Source organism: Lynx canadensis, chromosome C1, assembly GCF_007474595.2.
Source record: "Lynx canadensis isolate LIC74 chromosome C1, mLynCan4.pri.v2, whole genome shotgun sequence".
Taxonomy (NCBI): domain Eukaryota; kingdom Metazoa; phylum Chordata; class Mammalia; order Carnivora; family Felidae; genus Lynx; species Lynx canadensis.
In genome coordinates this window covers 150810460-150834578 of record NC_044310.1, presented here as the reverse complement: position 1 = coordinate 150834578, position 24119 = coordinate 150810460, and the positions used below count along the sequence as shown (strand labels likewise).

Below are 24119 nucleotides of genomic sequence, written 5' to 3'. Positions count from 1 at the left end.
ATGGGGAGGAAAGACAGCATCACCATGTCTGTCTGTCTACCCAAAGCGGTTCCTAACATTCCCTTAGGCTGCACGTTTTTCCAGCCTTCCACTCGCCAGCTGACGTTCCCTCTTCTCTTCGGACATCATTCACCACCCTCCTGGCTCAGTCTGCCCATTTGTCCCTTTCTCTGTCCCATCTGGGAAACATTCTTGCTGCCCTGCTCAGTTTTCTTCTCTTGAATCTGAGGTGCTCTTTAAATCACTGAAGTCCCCTTCTCTTCAAGCTCTAAGTGGTGAGTTAACCACCTTTCCTCCCCTTCTGGCCAAGAGACTTGCACGGCTTGCTTTTGAACACACACACAAGTACACACACACAGTGGAGCCTATGTATAATAGAGGTAGTTCATTGTTTTAGACAGACAGACAGATAGAGATAGATATATATTAGATTTTTTGTTGTAGGTTTTTTTAGTGTCGATTTTTTATTATTTTATGCACTTGCCCCTCTAAATGAGAAAATACATGCGGGTAGTGCCTGTCACCCAACCTGCTCACTGTTCCATCTTCTGTTGCTGTTTTATTTTCATTTCCTTTATGATAAATGAAGAAACTTGGCAAGGACAGGCAACAGGACTTCCACAGGTGGCACAGCTAATAAGAGGTGGCACCGGCAGAACAACAGGATCCAAGCCCAGGTCTCCACCTCCCAAGCACTCGGATAAGCACTATGCTAGGTTACTTCTCAAAATGAAAGAATCTGGATACTCTGGAAAGAATCGTCCCCTCACCGAAAAGAGACCTCCAAACCAGCTAACTGAATCTTTCTTTACCAGCACAGTTTCTTTATTATTACATTTTAGTTTCTGTGACTGTTTTTAGTCACCACTTCTTGGGCATGCATTTCATACTGGGAACTGTGCTAGAAGTTTTATATTTGTGGTCTTGTTTGATTCCTAAGAAAACTCTATAAAGTAGATATTGCCCTCATTTTGTATGTAAAGAGATCGAAGCATAGATATGTTGTCCTAAGTCACACAGCAGGTAAGCCAGGGTTCAAACCCAGGTCTGTATAATGCCATCACTGTGGTTCTGATCACCAGTAAAACATTAATATTATCTAAATGCATGAAAATTAAATAGCTCACCAAATAGCTTTTTTATACATTACCTTCTAGTCTGCAACTACTACAGTTGGGATAAATAGTGAAGATATGTTCATGTGAGAAAAACACTTTTGCATGCCAGAAAGGAATAGCTTATCCAAGTCAGGCACTGTGCAGATGTGCCCCCTGGCTCGGGATTCCGTAGGGGGGGGGATGCGGGGGGGGGGGGGGAATCTGCCCCTTCCCCGGGGGGGGGGGGGGGGGGGGGGGGCTGGTTCCAGAGCTCCACCCTGAGGGGGCGGGGCCTGAGAGTGGGCGTGGTCATCACAGGACTGTGGACTTAGGGTGGGGAAGGAAAGATAGCAGCTGTCAGGGGTCTGCTGGTTTAGTTCACAGATGAGGAAATTGAAAGCAACATGCCCAAGGTACCCAGTAGGGCCAGAGGTTCATTTTCTGCTTCATTCTCCTGATCCTCGTGCCTTTCCGGTAATACTTATTACAACCAAATTGCACTTGTTTCAAAGAAAAAACCAGCTACCACTTAGTAAGCCCCTTATACCACTATGATAGTTATTCTATCAAAGCTAAGTGGTATCAAAATGATATCAAAGTTAAATGGTAACAAATGCCGTTTTTGAAAACTATGCTATCTCCTTTTCTTAAAAAAATCTCACCTAAAACATTTTTCCCTGATTATGTTAACAGGCCCTGGTCTGCCCCTCTATACTCTACACCGAAGTAGCAACGATGAAGGTACTTTCTAAGATTTCACCTTTCGTTTGCATTAGAAAAGTGTGTGTGAATAGGACCAACATGTACTTAGCATAGTGGGATTTTTTTTGGCTTTAGAGTGTTTGAACCATGATTTGAACTCAAGGTTTCTAATCTAAAGAGTGCGTAGTCCCTTGGAGTGACTGAGTGGCTCAGTAGGTTAAGTGCCTGACTTCCACTAAGGTCATGATCTCAAGGTCTGTGGGTTTGAGCCCCATGTGGGGCTCTGTGCTGACAGCTCACAGCCTGGAGCCTGCTTTTGATTCTGTCTCCATCTCTCTCTGCCTATCCCCAGTTTGTGCACGCTCCCTTTCTCTCTCTCTCTCTCTCTCTCTCTCTCTCAATAACTAAATAAACTTTAAAAATTATTTTAAAAAAAGAATGCATAGTCCATCAGTGAATTGCCACTTATTACAGCCTTGCACAATCCATATTCTTCACATTGTAATGAATGACTGCTGTCTTGAATATCTATTTAGAACTGAGGGTCCTGGAAGACAATTCAGCTTTGGATAAAATGCTGCAGGAGGTCCAGATGCCCTCAAAAAAACTGGACTTCATTATTTTGAATGAAACAAGTAAGTTGAATTTCTTTCAGAACAGAACTGCTCACGGAAACACCAATAAAAATCTCTCCAAACGTGACAACTTGATCTGAAAATACACATTTTATATTATATGTAAATCTAACCTAAGTTTATTTTGTCTATGAAATAGTCTGTTACGAGAACTGCTGGTTTTACTTTTTGTTTTGTTTTCAAATACAGCACCCTTCTATGTGAAATTTAATTCTGTTAAGAGGAAGCCTTTGGAAAAAACCCAGTATTGCTACCCCATACCCCAGCTTCATTTTGTTAGGAATCTGTTCTATAAAGTATTAATTGCCCGTTTAATTTAATGATATCCTGATATATTTTGCCTTTAACCCAAAGAAGTAAAAACTATATCTGAGATGACTATAAAAAAATTAGGGTTGGCTGTAAAATGCTGAAACTTCAGACTCGGAAGAGAAATCTTGGATTTTTCTAACCTTCTCCCTGCCACAGTTAGCCTAGTCCCCGTGCCGGGAGTCTGGATGATGTGCAGAAATCACTAAGAATGGGGGGGTGGGGGGTGGGGAGAGGTCTTTGAGCAGGAAATGCAGTCGGGTCGTTTTTATTTGGTTGCTCGGTTTTTTCCATTAAGAGCTAATTACTCGTGGGGGATGGGGGAATCCACTAGGACTGATTTATTTCACATTTTAAAAAATATATAGGGTAATAATAGAAAATATTCAAAAAGATTCAATAGAAAAGATTCATCCAAGATTAAATGGCAGGAAAAGCACCAGAAAACAGAGGGTGCTTCTGAAGAACTCCTCAGCATGGGGCTACTCAAAAATGAAATGTGCATAGAATCACCTGGAACCTTGCTAATGTGGCTCTGTGATCCAGCAAGGAGGGGTGAACCCAGGGTTCAGAGTTTGGAATTAGCCCCTAGGTGATGCCAGTGTTGCTGGCCCCTGAATTAGGCATGGTGGGCAAGAATTTAGAGTTCTGGAGAGCCACCTCGACTGTTGGTGCAGAAGGCACTGCATACTGGAGACTTGACAAAAAGTGGGGGACCCTGAAAGTTTTTGACTCAGAGAAGCCATAGGATTGGATGGACAACCTGCTGGGGAGGTTGGAGCTTCCAGAACCACCTTCCACAACCACCTCATCTGGGAGGTGGTTGTACATTCAAACTCCAGGAAAGGAGGGCTGGGGGGAAGTGGGGGTTGAGGTCTTGGAGGAGGGGCAGAAGGAGGTGGGACTGGTGACTTCAAAGAACCCCCCCCAAAAGAAAACACTCCATCTTCAGAATGATGGAGCTAAAACACTTCTAATTAACTAGTACCCATTCAAACAAAAGAGAGATGAAATGGTGGGTTTGGCATACTGAAAACAATATGGTCAACACATAGCTTGACATTCTATGGAAAAATAATAAAGATTTAAATTTAGAAGGCATAAAATAATCAGCAAAAGACAAATTAAAGAGAAATCTATTTATATAAAGATTTTACTCCTAAACCTTTCTTTTTACATCAACTGAAATAACAGTAAAAGAAAGAAAGAAAGAAAAAGAAAAGAAAGAAAGAAGCAGCTCTAGAGATATGGATTTTTTTCCCCTTCAAGCTAAATCTACTGAAGCTGGAAATAATCTGATTAAAATATGAAACATCTCTCTCTCTGTCTCTGTCTCTGTCTCTGTGTGTGTGTCTTTAACATTTATTAGTCTAACTCATCATCTTGAATTTGGGAGCAAAGGAAACCAATTCATTACTTAGGGCAAATTTTATTAAACTGATGCTAAATCAAGCACAGAGAATAAAACAGATCTGCAGACCATACAGAACGTTCACAACAGCCTGTGCCGTGTAAACCTGATTCCGTTCTGTGAAACACAGAGCTGAAAATGGGAACTCAGCTTTGCGGTCTGGGATGGCAATAAGAATTACAAAAATGTTATTAAATCAGAATTTTAAAATAAAGTTGGGGCCAACTAAAAATCCTAAACATCTTCAAGGAAATTCAAGAAGAGGAAAACATTTTGGAGGAAAGCTTAGAACATAAGCCATAAACAAACTAGATAAGTAGATCAGATGCCAAAGAACAGAATCATAAAAACAAAACATTAGCAATTCTAAGATGCACTTTTATTTTACAAGGCACCAATGTATTTAATAGATACATTAGAAAAGACTTTATGGCTTTAATCTTAACTAGTATCCTAACCTGAAAGAGAGTATTTTTATATCTTAAAAACATGCTGAATCCAAGCAGTTCATTTTCTTTCTCAATTCTAATTTAACAAATTGTTGACTACTAGCTATGATTTATCACTGACAGAGATAAGAGACCTAGATCATGTGCTAATAATTATTCTTAATTTACTAATTAATCTTTCTGTTTGTTTAGAATTTTGGTATCAGATGATTTTGCCTCCTCATTTTGATACATCCAAGAAATATCCTCTCCTAATAGACGTGTAAGTATTCAAGAGGAAGGAACAATTTGGAAGTTAACCACTGTACATGTTTTTACCCAAGGGCAGTTTACAGAAAATTAACGTTTAAAAAATGTTAAAAAAAAAAAAATCCTTCCTCTCTTCCTGAATCATTGTAAAGCTGTTTTACTGTTTCCTTCTCCCATTTTGCAATCACAACCCCAAATCTTTGTTTTCTACCATCTTTCTAATGGAGAGAGTAGACACCCTTCTGTCATAATTTTGTTTTGATCTGTTTCTCTGCACTACAAGAGAATTTCAAAGAATTTTCAGGTCCCAGTTTTATCCTTACCTCTTGCTCATTTTAACATGTAAGAGATAGGTATTAATAGTATTAACAATTTCTTTACCCCCAAGTTTCCCCAAACATCTTGAATGGTGGCCTTTGATTCACTAGGACATCAGGTTTCTTTTCCATTAGTTTCTAAAATATCACTGCCTGGTATTTTCCACTCGCATCTTTGGTGAAGAGACAATGTGATACAGGAAATTATTCATTATAATCCAAACGTCTTCAGGTGTTACAGAAAGTTCTGAAACACAAATCTCTGAGCAATAAATGTAAACTCATGCAAATTCTAAATATGGCATCTTTGTAAAATATTTTTGATAATTACTGGGAATATATTTTACTTTAGTCCTTCTAAAATTGCCCTGAACTCACATATGATGCCACAATGCCACTCTTCCTGTCCTAGCTTGTCTCATTTCCTTTATTAAAAACAAAACAAAAACAAACCAACAAATGTGCTGGGGACCTGCTGCACACCAGGTGGTTTGCAAACCTATATGAGGAGTTCTATTGCGCCCATTGTATGGGGAGGGGGAAGGGAGGGACGTTAATATCCAACACAGCCTGTTGCACTGTATTTACAGTTCCATGTAAACAAAAAAAAGCTCAAAGAAAGAGAAAAAAGGTATTTTAAACTTCAAGAGATGCTGTTTGATTTTCAGTAAGCCTTATTACTTTGACTACAGTGACACTGGTTTGCTTTAGGTTTCAGCCCCCCTACTGAAAACAGATCCTTTAGAAAAGAGTGATATTTTTATCTTCTTTGACTACCTAGTAAGGAATGATTAGACCTCTCTTTTATAAGGAAATTTTTTAAAAACAGGGTAAATTTACTGCCTGTTTTTTTCAGTTATTTTCCTCTTCCCATCCTAACATGTCTAAATCTTTGCTTTCTATTTCTTAAAATAATGTTGTTTAATCTTAGTGGGTTAGGTAACTTGACACATAACTAATATTAAGGGAAGCTATTACTCTACCATATCTAATATCATTGAATCTAATATCATTTCACATGTTGTTAAAAAATGTTTGCTCACCCAAGAAATGCATGAGAGCATTTGTCTCTTTAAAGTTAGAATGTTACAATATTTAGTTTAAAATTAAAGTACTATAATGTTTGTTTAAAATCAAAGTTCTTTTGACTTCTTTCACTAGGAAGAGAAAAGGCATGTAGTGGAGGGGACAGTGAACAGATAAGTAGGAGAAATGGGCTTGGAGGGAGAGGTATAGGAGAAGGTCTGGGTCCAGGAGTCTCGTAGATCGTGCAAAGATGACATATTTAAATGTGATGCAAGGAGCTATCGGGAGCTTGTCTTGATTAACAAATGGAAATGAGAGGGCTAATGGAAAGTGTGCATCCAGCTGTTTGGCAGTGGGAGTTAAACATGTTAATAAGTAGAATGCTGAACAACAACATGCCCATTTTTCAATACAGTCCACTTCTTTCTCCTTTGAAGTTTTAAGGAGTAGCATTCATTCATACTTTGGCCCATTCCACAATGACTCGTGCACATTTGTGGCCTTAGTGTGCAACCCCATATGGGGTTGCGGGGAAAACAGTGCATATTATACACCAAAGTGGTCCTTAAGGAAGTTCCAGCCTAGGAAATACATTTGTAGTCGAGAAGTGTTGGTAAGCCAGGGAGGAAGGATATATTCAAAGCTGCCTTTATTGTCATTCTCATTAATTTTTCCTAACACAACTTCCCTGTCCCAACTGTTAAGTCTTTATTTCTTTGATTTCCAAGAAACATACGACTTAGAAAATGTTGGCCTGTGAAGTCTGTGTTTGATACCAGTCTTCAAAGATAATACTGATGGGCATCTTTGAAGGAAACACACAGCCATTATAGTCATGTTGCCAAGTTTTAGAGGGACCATTGTGGGCACCCTGGTGGCTGGCACAATTTCAGGCTCATGATCTGGAAAGATGCATACTTATTGTCCACAGGGAGTAGAAATATAAGCACTCCTCATTTGATTCAGAAAAACCACAAAGGCTAACAATTTGGGATTTTTCACAGATATGCAGGCCCGTGTAGTCAAAAAGCAGACGCTATCTTCAGACTCAACTGGGCTACTTACCTTGCAAGCACAGAAAACATTATCGTAGCTAGCTTTGATGGCAGAGGAAGTGGTTACCAAGGAGATAAGATCATGCACGCAGTCAACAGAAGACTGGGAACATTTGAAGTTGAAGATCAAATTGAAGCAGCCAGGTGAGTGACTAGGAGATGAATTCTAAGATCATCTGATTTTCCTCCCTCAATTTATATTTCCAAGTTGTAAAGCGTAAAGAATGTGGAGTGTTTTGGGATGCACCTTTCATCTTTGGGGTGTATTTTCATGAAGATAATCACATTTATGTAAAAATGTATGTCATTATAGACGTATATATAAAGGTTAAAGAAGACACAGCTCTTAAATTCCTCTGTGTGACTCTAGAAAGATAGTTGGTATATGTGCTACCACCCTCTAGGAACAGAGACTCAAAATTCAACTAATATGTGGACAAACTGAGGGATAAATGCACTCCTGAGGAAACACCTAACTCAACAAGTGAGCCATCCCTGTAGTCAAGTACAAGTGAAGGAGTTCAGTGTTCCTTTAGAATGTAAGAAGCTACACTACACGTGACAGCTATGAAGTCCTAGGAATGGCTCTTAAAGTCTGGATGAGGGTCACTTCACCATTTGGGGGAAATTGTGGAGCAAAAGCCATCTTCACTCACAATTATAAGGGCTTCATTAAGTATGAACCACATCTCATTCTCGTGCTTTCCAGTCACGGGACCATAGATAGACATGATCTGGCTTAAGAGAGATTTTAATCATGAATAATGGTCACCATGTAATGCACATGTAACATGGGCAATGTTTTGCCTGCATTGTCATGAGAACTGCACAGCAGCCCTGCAAGGTAGGCGTCTGTACCCCATATTTCAGGTATAAAAAAATTGCAGCACCTTAGGTAATTTGCCAGGGAAGTCAGGATTTGAATCCAGTCTCCCAACTCACATACAGCTGCATTCAACTGGTAAAATGGGAAATGTAGTCTTTTGAGGTTCTATAACCAACTGCATGGATGTCTAGGGAGACATTATAAGTGGTTGATTTAAAATAATGTTGTGGAATCATAAACTAGCAAATGCAGCAAAACTGTGAATGAATAAGTGGGTGGAAGAAAATGCCTTTAAAAACAAGGAACAACCAAAGAGAAGATGACAGAAAATTTAATAAGTATCCGTAAGTCTCTTACACCAAAGTTAATGATTTGCTATTTTCCTTTAAAGTAAAAAAGAGAGAAAGGGAGGTTTAGATTAGAAAGAGGATGAACTGGTTCAGGAGTAAGGCTGTGATATTTTAAATCTAAATGTTTACCCAAATTGATCCTCTGTGAGAGAAGGCAGAGTTTCCATGGCTTCTCAAATCCAACATTACAGAATTGGGTGTCCACAATGTACATCTCCAGTTTAAAAAAATTAATGAGGGGCATTTGGGCCGCTCGGTCAGTTAAGCGGCCAGCTCTTGATCACAGCTTAGGTCATGATCTCACAGTTCAGTGAACTCCAGCCCTGCCTCGGGCTCTGAGTTGATGGTACCGCCTACTTGAGATTCTGTCTCTCCTCTTTGCCCCTTCCCCGCTTGTGTGTGCGCGTGCGCGCTCTCCCTCCCTCTCTCTCTCTCTCTCTCTCTCTCTCTCTCTCTCAAAATAAATGAACTTTAAACAAATAAAAAGTAAAAACTTAATGAGAATGTATTTATACAACAGAATACTATTTCAGTGAGTAAAAAGAACAGCATACATAGATGAATCTCACAGGCTTTTGAATGAAAGAAGCCAGGCAAAAAGGTGTATATCCTGCATGACCCATTTTATATAAAGTTCAAAAACAGGTACAGATTGGAATCCTGAACATGAAATGAAATGTTTTCTTTTTGCAAAGGGAGAAATGACCCAGAGGCGTCCAGGGGATAGTAATGCACTATATTTTAGTTTAAGGATATACTAATTTCCGTAAATGCTTATCAACTTGTACACTCATGATTTGGTGGACATTTCCATACATATATGTGGTCTAAATTTTAAAAGTTTACAGGGAGAATATAATGAGTTGAAAACTACTTACTTTTAATTTTTGCTAATAATGCTTAACTCGGCATCCTAAGGCATATATCTACAATTGAAAACACAAAAATTCTCCCAAGTCACATACAGGTCAATGTAAGGGTCCCCAACCCACATCAATACTACAAAGTTAAAAGAGTCCCATTCGCTAGATTTCTCCTTAAAGGAAACAAATTACCTTTTGATATAAGGCTAAGATTAAGAAGAGGGTGCATAAAACATTTTTCTCATTTCTTTACCTCGATTCCAATTCTGAACACAATTTAGTGGCAAAAAGACTTCTTACTTCATCAAGGAAAAATTGCTTCCTATTTAATGGGTGCTGAGCTAACTAATCAACACCCAACATAAGAAGGAATTTATTTAGAGAATGGTGTTTAAGTTCTCAGGTAGGGGGCCCAGAGACATTTCTAAGCCCCACCCAGATGTTCTCCATGCCTCTATATCTCTCCATGGTGGGGGCATCCTCTCTTAAACTGAAAAACATCTGGAGAGATTTAAATTCAATTATGTAAAGAAAAGTGCATCTGGGCTGCAAATTTTTATATAAAGCTGTGAAAAAAACTGCCAGGATTTGTTTTCTGTGAATCATACACACACACACACACACACACACACACACACACACACACAGACAAAATTTTTGTGGACCCCCAACAAAAGTAAACCTTGTTCGTCTGGCCCTTGAGTTTAAAATGACAGACATCCTTCTCAGGTGTTTATTTGATTGCTGGCAGTGATTAATCTTAGATTCCAATAGGATGAAACAGAGAACAAATGGCAGGGTTTCCTATCTGTGCACTTATCTTAGTTTCTACACACAAAGCCGTGCTAATTCATGGACTTCTTCCATGTATTTTAGACAATTTTCAAAAATGGGATTTGTGGACGACAAACGGATTGCAATTTGGGGCTGGGTGAGTAGTTGTTTGGTTAATGAATCTGTACGCATATAGTTGGTGAATATAATCCAGAGCATGATAATTTACCTTTGGCATGTAAATATTTAGAGATGGAAATCATGTATTTTTAATCTAAGAAGATCCAAATAAAATGTCTTCGATCTCTAGGCAGTGAGTCCCTGTTGGTCAGGCATACAGCTTTGTTTATTCTGATCAAGGAGGGAGGTGAGGGAGGTAAGGAAAAGAGAGAAAGAAGTAGAATGGTGAGGAAGGGAGAGTAGGAGACAGGGAAGGAGGGAGATTTTCCTCACGAGTCAAAGTCAGTAAAGACCTAGTGTGTATTGATTTTGTTTTCTTTAATTAGTATCCAGCAAACTTTTGATGCCTTTCCCCCTTAGGCCTATCAAGAAACGGGATGAGGGCTCTGAAAGTGTAGTCTTTAGATATTGTCCAATTAAGGCCAATTTAAGCCCTTCTCTACCATGCTTTCTATCTCTGAAGAGGAACAGTATATAAAGATGTGAGAAATATGGAAACTGTGACTTGCTTACCATATGTCCTGAATTCCTTTACCTCCATAAAAATAACCATTTCCATTCCTTAGTCATATGGAGGGTACGTAACCTCAATGGTCCTGGGAGCAGGCAGTGGTGTGTTCAAGTGTGGAATAGCCGTGGCGCCTGTCTCACGGTGGGAGTATTATGGTATGTAATTATTATCAGGTACCAAAAGATACAGAATGTTGACCTTAAAATTTCGATGACAAAACCATTCTTTTTTGAGTTTCAATGTTTCTACAGGAAATAAGCTGATTCATCGTAGATGTACTTTATGGATATCTAAAATCAAATGGTATCCCTTATTCTGCTATTAATATCAAAAGCCTGGGTGATATTATTTGATATCTACACATTTACTTATCAATAAATACTGTTTTCCAAATTTCAAAACATCCCTAATGCTACATTTCTGCAGATAAACCCTTCCTTATCTTTATTCTGCTTTGAATTTGGGGGCTTCACATAATAGCAGAATAAAAGAAGCATGTATTTCTTTTTCTTCCAGTAAAGGTCAGATATAAGTAGGGCTCTTTAGGTGGGAAAAGGAGAACAGGGACAGGGAAATTCCTAGGGGGTTTGTCTTTTTCCCACTGTCTCTAAGTTAATGAAAGCCACTCTAGGATCTCCTTTTCATCATTCAGAAAATAATTATATAAGGCATCATAATTCCCAAGGGGGAGGGAATGAGCACTGGAACACTAGGTAGGTGGTGAGAAGATGAATTATTTTCCTCACCTCTTCAGACCCCATCTCAAATCCTTTATGTGATAGACTCATTGGTAACAAATATGCTTATTAAATATTTTTGGCCCCAATATATGGTAGTACCAATCTTGTGGAAAGCCCTTTTTTAAAGCCCAAGTCAAGAGATTTATCTTATTAAAGATAAATAAATAATAAATACATAAATAAATAAAATATTGCTATCTTTATGTTAAAAAAATGGAAAGCATAGTTACAACTTAGTCCATATACAAATGGTTTTGTTTTCGTAGAAACCTTTCCTATTTGATGCTAATTGTTCTGTTGCTTAGCCTGTTTTTGGAGACCTCTGGTGGCCAATAAAATAATAGAAGCAATCTTTATGAGTTTAGAAGTCTAATAAGAAGAGAGCTTCATTAAACGTATATGGACCAACCCAACTTTCTAGACATAGGAACATTCTAGAATTCTTACATATGTATTAATTTGAACAATTTTATTCAAAGATCAGATAGAAGGAATACATAAATGGTATTTCAAAGATGTATTTGTAGAAGTTTACAACTGTATTATGCATTTAAAATATACTCATTAAAATTTCAGAACTTTTCACACATGTAAACCTGATTAACATAATAAAAAAGGGTTATTATGTTCTAGGACAAGAAGAACTGAAGTCTTCTGCTGTTTGAGGAAAAATTTATTTTGTTCTTAAGGACTATTTCCCCTCCATCACATGTACAACCTAAATTATTCATATTTAAATGTTAAAATATATGAGCATTTTATGAAGATCTTATATTTTAAAACATCTTTAAAATATTATATTTTCTATATTAGTGTCCTCTAGATATGTAAAATTACGTATAGCCTGTATTCCTTTTAATCAAAATGATAAAATATTGCCATTATTTATTTTGGAGGACAATATTTTGATCTCCATAAGAAAAACATAAAGAACACATGTGGAGTAACTAACACTCATTATCAATATAGTTTTTAAATCTACAGTGCCAGTCATTTAAAAAAGGTTAGAATGTTACCTGAGGTAGTTGTTGTCGTGTGTGGGTGTGTGTGTTGAGTGTCGTGTATATATATATATGCACCCTGTTTTCAACCATATTTATAGATAAAAGAGCTTACATCATTTCAGCAGATATTAATGTAATCTATTTCACAATACACAACTGTTACAATACCAAAATTGAGGGCTCACCACAAAATGAGAGAAAACAAATGTTTGATGTGCATTGTGTTGGAGTAACTGACATAATACAGGGAAATATAGCAAATAAATGATACCTGAATTCTTTGTTTTCATTATAGTGAATTTTAACCTGCCAAAAAAAAATATGATTTAAGTAAGCAACTAGTAAGTGAACATTATAAGGGGTTTCCAAAAGGAAATTAAGGTATATGCTTGTGTCAAGATCAAAAACTCCAGACAGTTGAGGCATTAAGTGACTTTCTAACTTAGATTCTTTGAGAGGATCAGATGATAATGTGAAGAGCCCTTACATCTGATTTTTCTGCAGATGGATTATTGGTTGGGTTTTAGATCATCTAGTTTGATCTCCCTCTGCCCTCATTGGTTCTGGCTAAGTGTGGAAAAACGTGAGTCTGAGCAGGTGTGTCTGGTTGTATTAACACACCCAATAAAAATGATCTCAAGGAGACACTCCTGAGGGGGATACTGTAGACCTGTGCACAAGTTAAGACATGTGAAAGCACATAAAGTAACTCAATAAAAGGAAGAAACGTTTTATTGTGTGAATTAAGCATTTTGAATTCTTTTTCATCACAGATTCAGTGTATACAGAACGTTACATGGGTTTGCCGACTCCACAAGACAACCTTGACTATTACAAGGTAAGAGATGAGAAACCAGATCCATTTTATAACCTATTTATAAGTTGTTTAAGAACATTTTTAAGTGTATCTATTCTAGAAAATATATATTTTTTTATTTCCAACAAAATTCTTGTTAAAAAGAAATAACACAGGTGGTTTAGAGATACTCCAATAGCTTCCCCTACTATATTCTGCATAATTACAGTCTTTATCGTATGCTATATAGGTCACAATATGCATTCATTTGGAAATACAAAGCAACACCAGATAATTACTTTAATTATAAAAATTTCATTTAGAAAACATGTCAAATTCAACATATTCCTTTAGAGCCCAGAAGACTCTCTAAACCTTTAGCTATATATTAAAATGTCTATGGTATTATCATAATTAAGATGTATGTACAAGCCTATGATTTTCTTCTTCATACCAATTATGTACAGTTTGTTCGAACCAGGTTTGAGTAAAACAGGTGACGAGTAGGTACAGTTGGGCAACGCCCTGCAAAGCCCTTGAACCCACATTACTGAATAGCATCCAACATGGCTGGCTGATGGGAGACAAGTGGGCAGGTTGCTCTTCAGACAAGCTGTAGCATTTAGAATGTGGCCCGGAAGCAATGCTCATTGGCAGCGGCCTGTGCTAGTGTGGATGCCATGGCGGAGCCAGAGCACTGTCTCTGGTGCCACACTGGTGTCGCCGGGAGTGCTAGCCTAAGTCTAGGGACCTGTGTGACACTTGGGCCCTTCCAAAACTTTCCTGAGTCTATCTGTCACGTTTGTTGAAAACGCCAAAACTTGCAGATGACAAAGTAAATCATCTCGTGTTTACATTCTCTGAGGGAAATTCAAAACTCTTCTCAGGACAGTGAATTAAAAAGCAAGAAAAACAAAAAGAGGAGTAAGTTACCAAGATTTCTCATCTGTGCCACAAGTCTCTGTACACGGGCTTCTGAGCAGTATTTGTACGTTTCTGTAAGGCGCCGCCATTGCTATAGATTCTGAATCCGTGTGGTCAAAACACAATAAAACTCAAATGTTGAGTTTTGCAACTTAAGTATACACAGTTTAGTTTTCTCCCTTTGTGCTTTATTTGTGAAGGCTCAAGGCAGAGGCCGTGCAGGGAGGAGCGTGTAGCTGTGTCTGGGCCTGCGTGTGTGTTTTCCTCTGTTTTTCGGTCGAGATAGGAAAGTGACGACCTGTAATGTGACATGCACAAATCATCTTCCACTGCAAAGCGGTCCCATAGTCAGGTTGTCCCCATTTCCACTGGTTGTCCCCCCTAATACTTTGGACTCAATTCTTCCCATTCTGTCTCCTCCACATCTGATAAGCTGCTGTAGACGTCCTTTCCTTTCTTCGGCACCACTTTGCTGCTGTCACATGACTACCTGCTTTTGTAATAATAACCCAATTGGTGTCCCCTTCGCTTGTCTTTCTACACTCCAGTCTATACCACAAAGAGGTGTGAGGTTAATCCCCACATTCTCACATACAACACTTTCATGGATCTTTTGTGTGACTCAACTGAATCCAACCCTCAGTCTTTAACCACGTGGTCAGCCTCCTTCTCACAGTGGTCTAGTTCGCTTGCAATGGTCACTGCTCTCTGAATATTTCTGGACTTTTCCTTGTTCTGTTCTTATGCCTGGAATGTCGTTGCCCCTATATATCCATTTACTAGGAGATCTGTACTCCTCTTCCAGTGGACTGACATCCCCTTTGGCTCTTAGGACGTTTTCTCGTATATCTCTTACTTTTCAGGTTATCTTGAATTCATGGTTATTTTGTAGTCCCTTTTCCCCTCAGCACTATTATTAACTGTTCAAGTCTTTACTGGACATTGTGTTCTTTAGATTACCCAATATGAACCTGAAAACCTTGCCTGATTTAATGTAAGAACTTTTTGAAGGAAAACAATTCTTACAAAAATTGCATGTCTCCATCACTTCTCTCATTTTCCAACTGGAGTTTTCTTGTCCGTAACTTGACCAGGACGCTTACGGTATGGCGTATTTGCTGGGTTGCTGAAGGGTTTTCCAAAATATCCCAAAGTACTAAAAACTCCTGGAACCGAGGTGTACTGTCCAGGACCCTAACCCTGGCTCTAGAATCTGCTGGATGTTAAGTCAAAAGTTCATTTTAAAAATCCCGTTCTGAACAGTCTTTGAACCTAGAAGCACAGGGTCAAGTCCAAACCCTGATGTCTAGGGAAGTCCACGCCACCTACCCTAACTTCCCTCGACGAACATCAGCCACCAGGGCGTTTCCTCTTGGGCCAGCCCTCCCCCGCTAGGATGATGGATTTTAATCTACCATTTCATCCTGCATCGTTCTCCGGATTTTCCTGTACGCTCCTCGTTCCCACATCGATCCCGCTCTTCCTCACCTCTGCTTGCCCCGAGGTGACCACGTTCATCTCTCCCCTTAGGTGTTCGCTGCATGAGGTCGTCATGTAAATAGAAGTCCCTTCCCACTGCCAATGGCAACACGCGCACACTGGGTGCACAGAGTCACTCTTACACTTCACTGTACAGATGGCACCCGAGGACTGTTTAATCCTTCCACGCCAGGAGTCGAGTTTTCTTGGCACAAAATTCAGTGCTGGCAATGGACACATTAAAACTGCCAGTACCAGGGCGCTAAAGGTTCCCAATGTGTTACTCAGAGGAATGATTTGGGCGGGTGAGAGTTAAGGTGTGTAGGGAAAGTGAGGCAAACGCGTTCACTGAATTGTTTCCACCCTGGTAAGTTGCTTCCTCAGAGTGTGGAGAGCTGAATCTAAGTGCCTATATTTGGTGCACAGCAGGCTTTAGAATAAAGCTGCCCTCCTTTGTTTTTTAAATAAGCCTGTGCTTTTGTCTCTGGCAAGAATACATTCAAAGATTCTATTTTCCTCCGAGGCCCCAGCTGCCCCTCTGGACCCCATCTTTTACTTTTCTTTCCCAGGTTGTTTTTATTTCTCTCTCTCTCTCTGCTTCTCTCCCTCCCTCCCTCCTCCCACCCTTTTGGAAAAGACAAAGAAGACAATTCCTTAGAGGCTTTCAGTACCCTGTGCATGTCTGTGGGTCAGAAGGAGATATTTTGAAAATGGTTCCCATTTAGTCTGACCCACAGACTCTCTTCAATACATCCAGGACAGGAAGGACCAAAGTGTGTAATAAGCAAGTCCCTGATCTTTGTTTACATTTGCAGCTAATGAATCATCAATCAGTAGCCAGGATTATTATAGCCTTTATAAGAGAAGACGATTTTTAATTTAAAAAGAATGAGAAAAAGGATTCATTATTAGGTCATTGATAACCCGGATTTGGAAGAATTTAGAGAAATCCACATCATCACCAAGAGAAGCACATTGTATGAAGTAAAAGTCCGACTTATGATTTAGGAAAGGGAATTTGAGAAACCATTTGTGTACACAAATGGAACGGGTAGGGATGCCATGTATAGTTGTTCAGCTTGTGCACTGCTAAAAGCAGTCTACGCTCCGTTCACTAAGACAGGCACCTCTGGGGCTGCATAGAACCAGAAGGAATTCCTTTTCCTATTCTTACAAAGCTGCCATATAGATTAGCAGACCCTAGGACTAAGGCTCAGACCCAAAGCAGTGATACAAACAGTGACTCCCTAAGACCCTTTGTAGATAATCACCCACCTACTGCCAAGTGGCAAGGCAGGAGCACTTTTAAAGGCAGTGAAGCCTGTGGAGACATCTTTTCACTGAAACAGTGAGTTACAGTCCACAGCAGACCAAAATGGTGACAGATTTGAGCAAAGGACTCAGGCCATGAGAAAACCCTCAGCCCCACTGGCAAAAAAGCAAATCGCAGCTGCAGCCATACCTTGAGGAGTATGTTTCTCACTAACACTGATGAGTGGTCTTTCATATGGTCAGTCATAGGTCTTTTAATCACACCTGTTAAAAAAATAACATGTGGTAGACTTTCACTCACCCATTCAAGGTGCCTGGTATTTTAATTGTTCAGAAGTTTATTAACTTGTTGGTGAGATAAAGCATGCACACAAAATTTTCAAAGAGAATTAAAAGAGAGTAGGTAATAAACTATGAACTCAAATATGACAGAGTACCCCCTATGTGTGGAAAAGACCAGCGGCTTCCAAATTGTGATGAGCCCCAGGAATTTTGTCGCTTCCGAGCATGTAGGGCAGGGAAAGGAAGTGGCCAAGAAGTTAGGATTTCACCTTTCCCTCCCAAGCCCTCTCAAATGGTGTGCGTATGTACGGGCGTCCAGTTTCATTTATTTCATTCATTGTTTTCACTCATTCATTCAGTGCTTGCTTCTGTGGCCGGACACTCTTCTAAGGTCTTTACGTGGATTATTCTGTTCAGTTCTCCCTCACGTTCTCTGAGATAAGTGCTCTAATTATCTTCCTTTTACTGACACTGAACCTGAGGCACAAAAACGTTACATACATATAGAGACTGAGGGGTGGGAAAGGGTGGGGCACTTATGTGAAGCCAATAAAGAAAGATTTCGGAAATAAAGAGGGAGGCCACAGACACTCTCCGTAGGTTGCAGAGAGGGACGAGGCAGACAGGGCAGCACACACATAAGTAGCAGGTACAGCTGGTTTCCTGGGGATTTGTGAAGCAGGTTGGAGGAACTGACAGATACCATGGAGGTAGGGCTGTGGGAAGAGCAGGCCAAATGGTGGCCTGTAAGGCAGGACATAGACTGGGGCGGGAATGGATTTATGAGTATGCACAGAGAGAGGCAGAAGATCAAGGGCAAGAGAAATGGGGCCCAAGTCCTGAGCCTTGTTGCCAAGAGAAGAGGGCAGCCTGGAACACACAGAAGGGACTGATTTAACTTGTAGAGGAGATTTATTTTGCATTTTGCTCAAAATTTGATAGGCTTTTGGCAAGTGTATGAAACAGTCATAGATTTGGCAGTCTTCTGCTAGCAGATTTGAAATGTTCAATCCTTAAGAACTGCTGCATCGTTAGGTTATGCAAAACAGGGTGCAATTTTGTAAATATGCCATCTTGTACTGATTTGACATTTGTTCTATTATCCCAGAATATGCCAAAGGGAGAGAGACCTTCAGATTTAAGCCAAACCTTAACTTGTTTGTTGAGTGCTGATAAAATGTTGACTGCTGTGTGATCTTTAAAGAAGCCAGTGTTGCTTGGTGAGGCCTGAGGTAGGGCCCCCTGTCGGGTTGATGGGTTCTCTTTCCTTGGCATCTCATGGATACAGTTGTTTGATAGACGTAAACAACTAAAACATCCGACAGAGCGGGTTGAATTCATTTTTTTTTCTTAACACATTTCTGTGGCCTGTGTTTTCTGTGGCGTTAATGGTGCTTCCCAAATTAGCATTAGTTCATGCTCTTTACGAGGTTTTGGTTGCAAGCTGGGGAATGCATCGAGGAAGTCGGTATGCCCGTAATAGCTCACTGAGGTGCTGGCTGGCCGTTAGACCAGTGGCTGTTTGCTTTTTCTACAGAAATCTGGAAATGGTGATGAGTTGCTGGCTGGGATGTGAAGGGACATTGGGACATAACGCTAAGGGGAGAGACTTTGGAGTTAGACCTGTACTCAGATTTGACTTCCACCGTTACTAGCAGTATGAGCTTGGAGAGATTACTTGACTTCTCTGAGCCTCAGTTTCCTCATCTGGATAATGGGGATAGTCAAGCCTACCCCACAGGGTTATTGACAGGACTGAATGATACACCTGCACCTGCTGCGAAGTCAGCTTTCAAAATGTGGCAACTGCCACCGTCATCCTCCGGAAGCAGACTGTCCTTCTCGTTCCTCGATGGCACGAAGGGTAGCTTCAAATTGTCAGAACTTCTGTTTCTTACACTCCTTTCCCGTTCTCATCAGCTCTCTCTTTATTTCAAAAATACAAAGATGTATTTGTTGGAAGGTGACTGAGGAACCAGCATGATCCAACAAGCAGCTACAGATGGTTCTTCTTAGGGCTGAAGGAAAAGCTCCTCACAGAGATGCTGTGGAATCGGCACAGCCACTGGACCAATCCTTCCCACTTCGTTTTGCCAGACTGTTGCTGACAGCGGGGCTCTCCGGAAGTTTCTAGCCTCGGGAGAGTGCCAACCGCACCACCATTGCATCCTCGCCCGTTTATCACTCTGAGCTTCCTTTTTAGTAGCTGGTGATAGACTATTCGGCTTCTAACTTAGTCATCCATTTCCTTTGCTATTTCTGTTGCCATCGATAGGCAAATGGGGATTATCCTATCCCAGTGGGTTAAAATAGCACAATGATATTATTTCTGATCATTAACCACATGTTCAGTGAACATGTCCTCTCTTTCTCTGGCTTGGGGCGAGGCCTTCCACAGGTTCAAGTGTCCCACACAGGGGACAGCCCAGGGTCTGTCTTGATTGAGAAGCCAGGATTCTTGGTCTAGTAGCGGATGATCCGTGGTGCCAGAGGCGAGGGTGATGCGGCCACGTCTTTGGGCGGGGGGGGGGGGGGGGGGGGGGGGGAGGGGGAGAAAGGCTCTCTGCAGCCTGAGGGCCTGAAAGCGGGTGTGGGCCTCCAGGCCGCCCGCTCCTGCCCAGCCGTCCACCTGGAGCAGGGAGGCCCCTCTTGAGGCTTGTCCCTGGGAGCAGGGGGACGGTGCATGGAAAAGGCACACCTACCTCCCAGTTGCAGGGGAAGCTTTTGTTTTATTTTTCTCTTGCCGCATTAAAGTATTTGTCTTTCTTTCTTTGTAGTGTAATATTGTTAATGTAAAACAATTTGCATCATGACACTTTTATCACAGTTTTCGTCTTTTTCTCAGTATGTTGCATTTCTCACCATGTCTAGTTCATCACAGCTACAGTGTGTACATCACAACATTTATCTTAGGCTCAGGGTTTTACTTGTTTATAAAAATTGTCTTCTTTCAGCCTGTATTCACTCCATTTAAGAAAAAAAAAAAAAAAAAGGCAGCCAGAAACTGTTTTGGTCCAAACTCCAGTAGTTATCACATTCCTTGCTAACTGTCCTGCGTATTTATATGTCTCCTAACTATTACTCCGTGTTTCAATGACATTTCTCAGTTTTATGGCTCGTGGAGGTTGTGGGAGCAGCTTTTGCTGTTCACGCTGCCAAGCCAGGAAGGCCCCGTGGGGATTTTGGGAGGTGAGGTGAAGTGCCGGGGCTGTCCCTGTGGGTCAGGTCTGGCGGGCGAAGTTGAGCGCGGTGGGTGAGCAGAGCGCTGGATTTCATGGGGGGCGGCCCGAGGTGGAGGAAGCCGCCGGGCATGAGCAGGGCTGGCAGCAAGGATTGCTCAGGGGGACGCCGACGGGAGCGCCAGGGCCTGGGGCTCCCGTTGCCGACGGCCAGCCGTTCCCTGTTCGCGGGCAGTGTTCAAGCCCCAGCCTCCAGCTCCTCAAGCTTTGAATCCTACTCTGTGCTTCGGGGAGAGTGATTTCGACCCTTCCCTCTCTGGCGAGAAGAAACCGCTCAGGGCTCCGCATCAGCGGCCTCTTGGGACAACACGCCTGCCGAGTCTCCCAGGGCTGTGCAGACCAGCTCCCTCTCGCTTAGTTCAGCCTGAGAAGGCGTGGGAACCCAGCGCGAAGGACACCCGGTGTCCTTGCGCGTTACAGATTCCACGACCGTCACTTAACAGCCTGTTTCTCCCTGCTCCTCTGCTGGAAGACCACATCATGAGCTGCTGGGAATTTTAGTGGCCTCAGCCCGGCAAGGCAAGCGAAAGCCTCCGCCGTCAGACCCCGTGCCCAGCGGACACTTCCTACAGGTGTAACCTAGTGCAAGTTCCTCACTTCTGAATTTGGGAGCCTCCATGGAGAAAGGAGGCTTTCTACAGACCTCTTTCACAGGAATGTTGGCAGGATTGAGCAGAGCAGTGTTTTTACAAATATTCCCATTTCACAGAAAACAGGATTCAGGGAGCAGCATGCCTCCAGGTGCACAGCTCACCGATGTTGAAACGGGATAGAACACAAAGCCTCTCACATTAGCCCCATCCCCTTCCTGCCAGACCATCGGGGTTCCCATAAAAAAATACGAAGCTGGTGTTAGCTACAAAGATGTCTGTGGAATACAAACCTTGGCACTCGTAACGTTGACTTTGACCTCCCGAGACGCTGAAGACATAGCTGGATGATTTTTGAAGCTACGGGAAGACCACTGGCCCTTCCTCTGTCCGACCCATAAGGAGACAATAGAAGCCAACTCCAGCTCACCCCCCTCCCAAAGGCACTAGGATGTCTGTGTGACACTTGTACCTTCATCCCAGCTTTGTAAACGTCCCCAAACCAAGACGAGATGACCATGAAGGCCCCGCCCCCATCCTAGAAGTCCTGCCTGCCTGAGGCCAGTCTTCAAAAAGCTAACCTCTCAATGTTTTGCCCTATTTCTCTGGCTGATTTGGGAATGGCTTGATCCAATAGCAGGATTTTCCCTAATACAGAATGAGGCAGATAACAACAACCCACTGATTTTCTGAGGCCACTCTTGATCTTTTTCACCCCTTTCCCCTCCCATATGTTACATTTGCCTAGGCTTGAAACATCTGTTCCAAAAGAGGTAATACTTGCTCCTCATTCATTGCCTAGCAATGTGGACCAAAGTTCATGTGACATATTGCAGAGTATGTTCAGTTGCAAATGCTATGTACAGGCTCTTTGAAATGTAGCATGTATGGCACCATGTGACACATGGTTGCCATGGCAATACACTTTTTGGCTGAACTACAGCATAAGCCCATGGAACATACATTGCTAATATGAGACTCTGCCCTGTGCTAATGCATAGGACACAGCCAATCTGGGATCTGGGACTCAAGGGGTTTTGCCTGCAGCCCTGGTGGCAGGTGCCCTCTGCCTGCATGTGCAGGGAAGATGTGACATCCTCCCTTTCCAGTCCTGTCTCCCAGGCACAGGGCATGCTGTGCATTCTGCCATGCATGGAGACAGCATTTGCTTAAATATCGGTTTGCTATATTTTGTATCAAAGGGGGCCCCAGCTGAAAACATTTTATTTTGTAAACTGAAGTGAAAAATCAGTTTATGGCAGATCTTTTTTTGAATAATGACATTCTTTTTCCCAATTCCAGAATTCAACAGTCATGAGCAGAGCTGAAAATTTTAAACAAGTTGAGTACCTCCTTATTCATGGAACAGCAGATGGTGAGTTTCAGTTAATTAGACTTTTTAGTATCACAGACAGGTTTGCAATTTCACTACTGACAAAACAAAAGCATGAGGGGCAAGACTGTTACATTTACTTCAATAAAACAGTGTTGCTTTCCACAACTCACTTGTCTTGGGCTAAATGGGATGCTAAGTCCTAGAACTTCAAATAGTCCCTTTCTTCTTGTGCCTTTCCCACCCTTCCTATCAGAAAAGGAGCTGCTATTAGTTACTTTATGATTCCTTTCTCTCTCTGCAGATAACGTTCACTTTCAGCAGTCAGCTCAGATCTCCAAAGCCCTGGTGGATGCCGGAGTGGATTTCCAAGCAATGGTACAGCAAAACTTGGTGGAAACGGAGGGAACTTGCTGGTGGGGTCTAGTTGCCCCTCTCTGGGCTCCTTCTCCTCAGGCAGCCCCAGGACACAGGGACAGAATTAAAAGGGTTTTTATTTTTCCAATAAGAAGCTGGAAGTGATAGCCTTAAAGCCATAGGCAGAGTAGTGTTCGATACTATTAGAGACTTGGGGGTTGAGAAGCACAATATTGCATATCTGGGGAGTGTCAAAACACTGCTCTCCTATCCATGTGGTTGTTCAGTCTCTCCCTGTTTTGATTCAAAAGTAATCACTTAGTAAATGTGTGGCAGACTAATTCTAAAGTGGAACCAGCATGATAATAGCTCAGCTCCAGTATGGAAATCCATTTCTGTCTAGGATGTATTACTAGCCATTCTAACACCAGTGGGACATTAATAATCAGCACGGCTGCGTTACCTTTTGTTGAACAGCCACAGGTAATGAACAGTTAGGCTTGTTTTGTGGAGTTGGAAATGGCTAGGGCTGTTGTTGCCTATATAGAAGGATGCTTCTAGATATTAAGTGAAATTCATTTTCTGCAATAGACCTTTTCAGGTCAAGAAGGAAAAAGAGATTGTGTGTGTATATAACCAACGTATAAATATGTATGTATGTGTGTATATTTATATGTACGTGTATGTGTGTGTTACACTAAATATTTTTGTGTAAATCGCTTTCTTGCCTGTATCCGCTAGAAAACCTGCTTTCCCTCACTGTCTTCTCACACACACACCCTTTGCTCTGTGATTAGTTCAAAGGGTGCCCACCATATGGGAGTGGAGCAGTTATTTGATACCAAAAACAAACAAATGAAAAAAACAAACCCCAAACCTGGTATATATCTTTTGGGTCAGATTGTTTTAAGAGGTCGAGGTTTATTTGTCTACTATTCAAAGAAGAGACACGATGCTTTAATTAGGCAATTTTTTAAAGTTCATTTATGTCTCCATACTCTATGGTTGCCCAGTAGTGACTTCCCACTTATTTAATGTAGGATGAATTGATCAATTTTTGCCTCGGGTCAGCTCTTTCATAAATAGCAGACACACAGATAGAAAATTCCAGTGAAAAATCAAAGTGTGTTTGCAAATAATACGTTTGACTTTTGACCTCCTGTTAAACATATATGAAATATTGAAATAGATTTTTCTAGCTCCTTGGTAACATAGGAGTGCATACGAGTGCTTTTAACAAACTCATTTATTCTAATATCGTTTCTCTCACTGCAGTGTAAGAGTAATCTGACACTTGATAACACTTAATTAAAACTAGTGTGCTTAATGGGATAAACATTCTTTCCTAT

General features: G+C 41.1%; 1 protein-coding gene across 1 annotated transcript in view; it reads left to right on the top strand.

The window, feature by feature from the left end:
• Positions 1-24119, top strand: part of DPP4 (dipeptidyl peptidase 4) — a 79001-nt gene that overhangs the window by 53580 nt on the left and 1302 nt on the right. The window contains exons 17-25 of the mRNA XM_030325200.2: positions 1791-1838; positions 2336-2434; positions 4796-4865; positions 7200-7394; positions 10166-10220; positions 10810-10909; positions 13272-13336; positions 22383-22455; positions 22718-22791. Coding sequence (XP_030181060.1) covers positions 1791-1838; positions 2336-2434; positions 4796-4865; positions 7200-7394; positions 10166-10220; positions 10810-10909; positions 13272-13336; positions 22383-22455; positions 22718-22791 — 779 coding nt within the window. The remainder of the gene's footprint in view (positions 1-1790; positions 1839-2335; positions 2435-4795; positions 4866-7199; positions 7395-10165; positions 10221-10809; positions 10910-13271; positions 13337-22382; positions 22456-22717; positions 22792-24119) is intronic.